This window comes from Naegleria gruberi, assembly GCF_000004985.1.
Source record: "Naegleria gruberi genomic scaffold NAEGRscaffold_11, whole genome shotgun sequence".
NCBI lineage: Eukaryota > Heterolobosea > Eutetramitea > Acrasida > Naegleriidae > Naegleria > Naegleria gruberi.
The window spans coordinates 597,408-605,556 of NW_003163316.1; the positions used below are offsets into that span (position 1 = coordinate 597,408).

The 8,149-nt window shown below is 35.1% G+C and overlaps 3 protein-coding genes across 3 annotated transcripts in view; 2 read left to right on the plus strand and 1 right to left on the minus strand.

The window, feature by feature from the left end:
• Positions 1-51: 51 nt before the first annotated feature.
• Positions 52-927, plus strand: NAEGRDRAFT_47329 (uncharacterized protein; the record flags this gene model as incomplete). Its single annotated transcript, XM_002679979.1, has 1 exon — positions 52-927. The coding sequence occupies one exon, from the start codon at positions 52-54 to the stop codon at positions 925-927; it is 876 nt and encodes a 291-aa protein (XP_002680025.1).
• A 1,848-nt stretch (positions 928-2,775) lies between these two features.
• On the plus strand, positions 2,776-3,684 carry NAEGRDRAFT_64867 (uncharacterized protein; the record flags this gene model as incomplete). The annotated part of the gene is made up of 1 exon (XM_002679980.1): positions 2,776-3,684. The coding sequence occupies one exon, from the start codon at positions 2,776-2,778 to the stop codon at positions 3,682-3,684; it is 909 nt and encodes a 302-aa protein (XP_002680026.1).
• Positions 3,685-4,522: 838 nt separating this feature from the next.
• Positions 4,523-8,149, minus strand: part of NAEGRDRAFT_47330 (uncharacterized protein) — a gene marked incomplete at both ends in the record, with an annotated part of 6,058 nt that continues 2,431 nt past the window's right edge. Inside the window, 2 exons of the mRNA XM_002680106.1 lie at positions 4,523-5,534; positions 7,742-7,776. Coding sequence (XP_002680152.1) covers positions 4,523-5,534; positions 7,742-7,776 — 1,047 coding nt within the window. The remainder of the gene's footprint in view (positions 5,535-7,741; positions 7,777-8,149) is intronic.

Genomic DNA, 8,149 nt, shown 5'->3' on the forward strand with positions numbered 1-8,149 from the left:
TAGTGTCATCACAGACTAAACCTTTAGATAATAATCAAAGTGGTTCTGGAAATGACCNCAGTTTCATCACAAACTAAACCCTTGGATAACAACCAAGGTGGTTCTGAAAAGAACCTAGATGCTATTCTTCACGCCATCACTTCATTGGGTGAGAGAATTAAACATCTTGAAGCAGTTCCACCCATCCTTCAAGAAGCTGATCAACTTGATGACAACTCTGATGAGGATTCTGCTGAAGATTCCACTGGTAAACATTGGGGTATGTCAACAATCAAGGAGATTAGAAGACACTACGAAGTTGGCGACAGATTAGCCGATGGAGATGTCTTAAGTTTTGTTTCAGCCAAAACTCTTCGTCGTTATCAAACCAATGATGCTCTTTTGAATAGAGTTCAATCATTAATGGCTAGATTTGAATCCGTTATTCATAATCATCGTACTCATCCCCGTTTGCAAGAAATCCAATCAAAGGGCTTGCAAAAGATGATGGAAATGTTGCATTTGAAATCTAGACTACTCCATTTCGCTTTAAGTCACCCAATGAACGTTGCTAACATCATTGAAATCACAGAATTAGTTTATCTTCTCTGTGAGGTCGAGAAAATCTTCTTGGAAGAAGGTTTGTTTGATAGTAATTTTGAGGTTGCCACCAATTTCATTCAACCATTCGTACAGAGCAATACGTTCGCTGACATAACCGAAAAAGCACGTAGTAAGAAGAGAGAGAAAGCTGTTATCAAGACTGCTTTTGTTGGAAAGATTCAAAAACCCAACAAAATGAAAGAGAAGTTGAACAAACCCTACACTTCTCAACACAACAGCTACTCTAAGTCTTACAAGAGTAACTCCAATTTTCAAAAATCAGGAGACTCAAAACCAAAGTACAACAACAACAACGGTGGAGGATCCTTCAGCAAGGACCTCTGACTTGGTGGGTTGTCGTCTTGGCAAGTTTGTAACTCAGTGGGAGAGTTACAACTTCAACCCATTCATAGTGGATTGGATTCGGAATGGAGTTCCAATCTACTCAAATCCCACCCTTTGGAAAGAATTCAAGCAAAGGAAGAATTTCTCTCCAAAGGAGACCTCTTGGATGGATCAAGAAATCCAAGAGATGTTGAGTTCCAATGTCATCGAACTTGGAAACAAATCTACGGTACTCAATCCAATAAACATTGTCCCCAAGAAGGGCTCAGATCAGTTTCGTTTTATTCTGGATCTCAGGAAAGTAAACTTGGGGATCAAGGATACTTCGTTCAAGATGGACAACATTCAAAAATGTTTGAAGTTTGTTCAGAAAGGAATGTGGGCAACAAAGATAGACCTGAAGAAAGGCTATTTTCATGTTCCCATCAGAGAGAGTCATCGACACCTTCTGGGATTCAAGTACAAGAGCCTTGTATACCAATTCAAATGCCTTCCATTTGGTCTAAGTCAAGCTCCCAGAAACTTCACCAAGATAATGAAGGAACTAATGACCAAGTGGAGAAAGCAGGGCATCTTGGTATTCATTTACATCGACGATATATTGATTCTAAGCAACCACAAGGAAACTACCCAACAACACACAGAGATAATCTTGAAAGACCTAGAAACATTAGGATGGATTATACAGAAGGAGAAAAGTGTGTTGACACCTTGTCAATGCATAGAATTTCTGGGTCTGGAATTGGATTTAATATCAGGTTTGGTAAAAATTCCACTCAACAAACAAGCCACTGCGATAAAACTGATCCAAGACTTCTTGTCAGCGAACCAACTGAACAGATATGTAGCTTGCAAGAAAGTGGCTCAGTTTCTTGGGAAGATGGAATTTCTAACCCTATCAAACCATTATTTTGCACCATTTCTGGCTCGTCTTCGAAAGGATATGGTGAAAGTAGTAAACGACAAATCCTGGCACGCATCGATGAGAATATTCAGAGGTGCAACCAAAGACCTCAAGATATTGAAAACTCTGATTCAGGAAAACAGTGGAGTTCCATTCGAACTGAACTCAATGAACCCGATTCGAGTGAATTCAGATGCTTGCCCAACAGGTTATGGAATCGCAGAATCAACCATTACAATTGGAAGATTCAATTCCTCAGAGCACATCAATGTCAAAGAGTTAAAAACACTCCTCATTTTCTTCACACAAGCAGATCAATTAAACCTTTATGGTCCTGGTCAAGCATTCGAGATAAGAGGCGACAATGTAACAGCAATATCTTATATAAGGAGAGGTTACGGAGTCATCGAAGAACTCTCACAAATAGCCAGAGATCTCTACAAAATTCTAATGAGAAGAAAATGGTGGATTTCCAAAGTGATTTATATTCCCTCAAAGGAAAACATTTTGGCGGACAGACTGAGTCGTCTAACAGAATGGAAATCCTCTCAAGAACTATTGAATCTAGTTCAGACAGAATTTGGAAAACACCACGTGGACAGATTCTCAACATTGGAATCAACCACAACAATTCAATTCAATTCATGGATAGAGAACGACACATTTCTGAACCCATGGGAACAAAATCTGATGAGCTATTGTGCTCCTCCTCTGGGTCTGATATCTCAAGCTCTAGTTCACTGCATCAAGTCAGGAGCCAAAGCGACATTTGTGGTTCCAGATTGGCCCTCTTCGATATGGTTTCCAGTCTTGCTAAAGATATCAGAAAGAATGATAACTGTTTCGAGAAAGATGCTTATAATAACGCCCTTATCAGAGTTGCAAGACAAGTTCGAGAATTCGAATTTCCTGGTTGTTCAAGTGCATGGCAAGTTATTCAAACAATGAGAGAAATCAGTATTCTCTCTTCAATAGGTGAAAAAACCTTCAGAACCTACAACAGGATTTATGGTGGTTTTCTTTGGTTTATCAATGTGTTCGATCTTACCATTGATAATCCTTTAGCTATTGAATATTACATCTCTTACCTTCTGGTTAATGTTCAAGGTTACAAAGCAAATACTGTGCAAGCAGCTATTCAATTCTTTGCTAACCTTGATGGCAGAACAATTAATATTTCCGTCTCTTACCCTAAAGTTAAAAAAGGTGTCCTTAAGCTTTATTCACTTTCGGATAAAGTTTCTCTTCAAAGAGATCCGATAACAATCAAACATTTGACTGATTATTTGAAGTGCAAAGACAAAGTGGATAATTTCACTTTCCGTCTTACATCTGCTATTCTAGTAATTGGTTTTAGACTATTTGCAAGACCTGGTGAGGTTGCGCGACTAAAATGGTCATATATCAAGATGCTTAAAAAAGGAAGAATCAAGATTGATCTCAGTGGTCATAAAACTGACTTCTTCCTTATTGAAAAACCAATTACTATCGAAAGGAATACTAAAGATCCTAATCTTTGCCCAATTTCAATACTAAAATCATACATGGATTTGGTTAGGAATTTCAAAGATGCTGAGTCCCCATTATTTTCCTTCGAAAACGACAAATTCTTTGATTCAGATGGTATTTCAAAAATACTAAAGAATGCAGTGGGTATAGTAGATCAAGGCGTAACAGTCTCAGGTCACAGCCTTAGAATAGGTGCTATCACAGAAGGACTCAGAAAGGGTATGTCTACAACTGATCTAATGGTCGGTGCAAGACATAAAAAGGAAAAAAATTTATTTCCTTACCTTAGATCTGAAGGCCTAGCTGGCAAGAATTTCACTAACACTCTATTTTCTCTGGACTAACCCATTGGTTTATCAACGAAATTCTTTATTGTTTTATTTGGAGAAATATGGCTAGTTGCGAGGAACGATGCAACGTTAGTATTTCGACAAATTGTAAACAATAAAATTGAGTTGATAAATAATTTTTATGCTCAAAAAAATTAAGAAACATGGTAAACACACCAAGCAAAATCATTGCTGACCCACCCACCCATTCCCTTAATTTCATCAAGAATTCCTTGAATTCTTTCAAATAGTCCTTCACTCCTTGAGTGTTTTTTCCTATTTGTCTTTTAGTTTGATCTTGGTAAGTGATCCTTCTAAGGATGCAGGATTAGTATTACCTTGTGATACAATAATTTTTATTTCTAACTAACATCATTTGAATAATTCGAAATATGCTCGTAAAGTTAGCCAGATTTATTTTTTCAAAAAATATTTCTGATAGAAATTACCAGGCATTTTTTTACAAGCAATTCACTAGTTAAAATAGAGAACTTTAATGGATTGGAGTTTTTACTGATTTTTTCCTGCAATGCAGGTTTTTTATAGGGGAGTTGTTCTATTTCAATCTCGATTTTGTAAACAACTTTATTAACTCGGGACAATGCTGAATAAAGTCAATGACCTAAAAGGCAGCATTTCCGAGCAACATACCTCATCCTTTGGATGAAGAATATGTTGAGTGAGCTTCTACCCATTGGTTTATCAACGAAATTCTTTATTGTTTTATTTGGAGAAATAATAAAAATCTATATGAATTTTCTGAAACAAATGGAATGAAAAATAAATAAAAGGTGTAAGTTTATTAATGTCTCTTGTATCAATAACGACCTGAGAGACCACACTTTTTCGGCATTTAAGGACTCTGTGCAACATTTGAATGATTTGGGTTAAGATTGAGTGCCGTTGAGTGAGTGTGCCTAAAGTAGGCTGATTGGAATTTTGAGTTTTTGATAAAAGGTTGTCGGGAGGGACGGTTGTACCACATAGTGTTTTTGTAACAATTTTCTAAATAAATGGCGAATGCCTTGTAAATTTCTAGAGCTACAGCCTTAGGAAGTCTTTTGTTCTTTGACCATAAGAGCCTATCGCTGCGAGAGCAGCTTCCGTTAAAATCAATAATAAGGCAGTTCCTCACTTTGTCTGAAGGGAGACGAATCGGATCGAGGTTAAATTTGGAGGAAATATTGTCCCAAGTAGCATACAGTTCCTGTTTTTCATGGTTGCTTTTAGAGCACGATGAGAAAACGTGTGTCCAGTCTTCGGCAGTTTGACATGAATCACAGGTTGTATTGTTATCTAGAATAATAGCGTGGTGAAGGTTTAGGAAAAGGAGTCTTTGTTGATAGTAGGAGAGATGGAAATTTCTCCAAAAGGAAACAGTTGAAAGGTGCCAATTAAGATTTGAATCTAACTGGCCCAACTCTGAGATGGTTTTTTTGGATCTTTTGAGTTCAAGAATATCGTTTCGTAAGTTGGTGATGGGTTTGTGTGACGATCTGTCACAAAGAACCCATCCACTCTCTGTTGGATTGAAGTATGCATTGAGTTTGTTGATATTTAAGGCTGCATTTGTCCAGAGAGAGTCTGTAGATTTGCCTCGGAGAGCTTTTTGAATCGAGGCCCTTGCAATGTTGCGGGTGATTGTGGATGAGGAGTTCACAAATCTACAGACCGATGCTGTGCATTCAATGTCTAACACATCTACAGGAGACGTGAGACCGAGACCACCATGTCGCTTATCACCATAGATGACAGCTTTGGAAAGTTTGAAATTACACCCTAATTTCTTCTTAATAGAACCACTAATATTTGATTCAAGTTTGGTTAACGTGGATAGGGGGACGGCATCAACACTTGATAAGTATCTAGGGATAGAGAGTACTTGGTTTGGGTTTGGTTAGGATTCAGAGTTGATTTATTTGGGTTATTTAAGAGATTACTTAGTGAAGATTCAAATCAATGATTATAATTCTTATCATCTATTAATGATGTAAATTTGATGTTTTCATTTCTTATATTGATAGATATTTAAAGGTCAGGTCAGAACTAACTTTTGAATTATGGACTTTGAGAAGTCAAATGTTTGGGACGTGAATCTACTCATTAGATTGAATAGGTATTGCTAATAAAGGAACATTTCATTGATTTATTGATTATAACGGTCAAATTGAGTTGAATGGAAGTGAATCACATGTTGATTCATCGTGGATGGGTAGTTTCGCCACGTAGTGGTGCAACTACCAACCTTTGTAGATTGAATCAGGTTGATTTGCATGCAATATGAATAAGTAACATTATCAAGAGTGATTATTCCCCAATTCAACGATCAATATTCAATAATCGGTTTGATTTCAATCAATAGCATGATCATCAAGCTTTGAATTAATATTCCAGTAATCAACGGCAGTCTATTTTTAAATTTAATCAAAGACCATATATAGTATCTTGACTTTTGTGATCTGGAAACTATCTAGATGTTCTATATTGAATAATCTATTTGAAAATGAGAAGAATTAACTTCTATTGAGTTTTATTGGTATTGCAAGGTATTACGATTTATAATAATCTTCACAGAAATCACTCTCGAAATATAAACTGTACTACAATGTATGAGAAACATAATGGTGGTGGAATTAATCAATAAATCGTTGAAATGACTGAGATGAAATGTAAACTATGGTCTATTTGTTATGTAATGGTGACTAGACAGTGTCAATTTCATCAAATTATTTCAAACTGGTAAGATTCAATAAAAAACGACTCTATACACCAAACATGCAATACGGAATGAGTTTCAATATTTAATATCGTGAACTGACTCTGTTGGATACCATCTCTATAAATATAACAATATGAAAAGTGTCAACATTCAATTTCACATGCGTTACTATGTAGAGTCATCATTATATCATCTAAATAGGTTGTATTTCATGTTTCAGTCACATTGACAGTCTTGATATTGAGATGTGTATACTAAGGTTGATGAAATGGTACCTTCACTGATTACTGACATGAATATAACAATTGAATTTATAATTCTTGTATAATTAATTCATTATTCAACGATTTTGATATGATGGTAAAATTTAATTTTGAAATTAAGGTTCTTCCTAATTGATTACCTTAGATGTTCCTTAGTTGAGTTGAAGATGTTGAGCCATGAATATGAAACTTTCTCAGATTGTTCTCCTCATCAAGAGGAGTGTATTCATATTTGATACTTGTATGATATTTTGTAAAATGAATGAGATGGAGTATATTTTATATGTTGAAATGTGACAATTTGACAGATTGTTATTATTATCATACTGAATTCAACTCTAATAGACTTAAATTGATACCATATGTATAACAGTGTGATTAAATGTATCTGGTAAAGTTACATGATGGTTGGATGTACTTTCATTGAGATAGAGTGTACACTTGGATAAAATCAATATTGATATTGAACATTAACTGACTTACTAATTGAAAGTAATACGAATTGGTTCCAAACTATATACAATGTATTTAGTTGATGTATACTATATGTGGTATCAATTCTAGATTGATTGTATGTATAATGAGCGAGTTGGAGCATAAGCTTTGATTTCATGTCAAAGTTCTATAGTATAGTTGACATTTCGACATCTACTGAACCAATATTTATGAAATTGATACCATATGTTAATTAGAGTGTCTATATATCATGATATCAATTTCAGTGAAAATGGAGTTGTTTCTGTACCTTCAGATTTCCATCCATTCTTGAAATATCCCCCATGTACTATCTACTGGATGCATTTATTGAAATGAAAACATATAATTTGATGAAAGTCCACTTTATTTGAGATGTAGAACTCGATATTATCATTTATTTTGAGATTGGTAACATTCCCTATAGTATCCTTAATTGTCTTAATTGACTAAAAAAGGTCAAGGAGAGATTTCAAAACATAAAATAAATGATATTTTCGAGATTTACTATCGATTTCCAATCGATTGATATGTATTTTGTAGATTGAGGATGTAGTTCTCTATTTGAAGATTTCCTCCTGATCTTCTAAGTCACCCTTGATAAATCACTCTTTACCTGAAAGATGGAATGTTCACCAAAACGTCTAAAAACTGAATTATATACATTATTTGAGATGTGGAACATGATGGTAATGTTTCATAAAGTGATCATTTTCCAGATTTTCATCCATGTACACAGTTGACTAGTTGGTATGATAGAGTTGAAATCATGAACATGAAAGTGAAAATAAACTTTATATTCTATCTCCACTCATCGAATGGAGCATTTTCATGCATATATTGTTGATTGAAGTGATGTATTTGACAGACTTGGTCTGACTTGTCTTTTCTTAAAGTCATCTATAATATATCAACATTTACCTTTCCATGGTACCATTTCTGATTTATATGATATGAAATTGAATTCTAGGGTTGGGAAAGCGTGTTGTTTTGATTTGTTTCTTCTGTGGCTCCATGGTCTTTA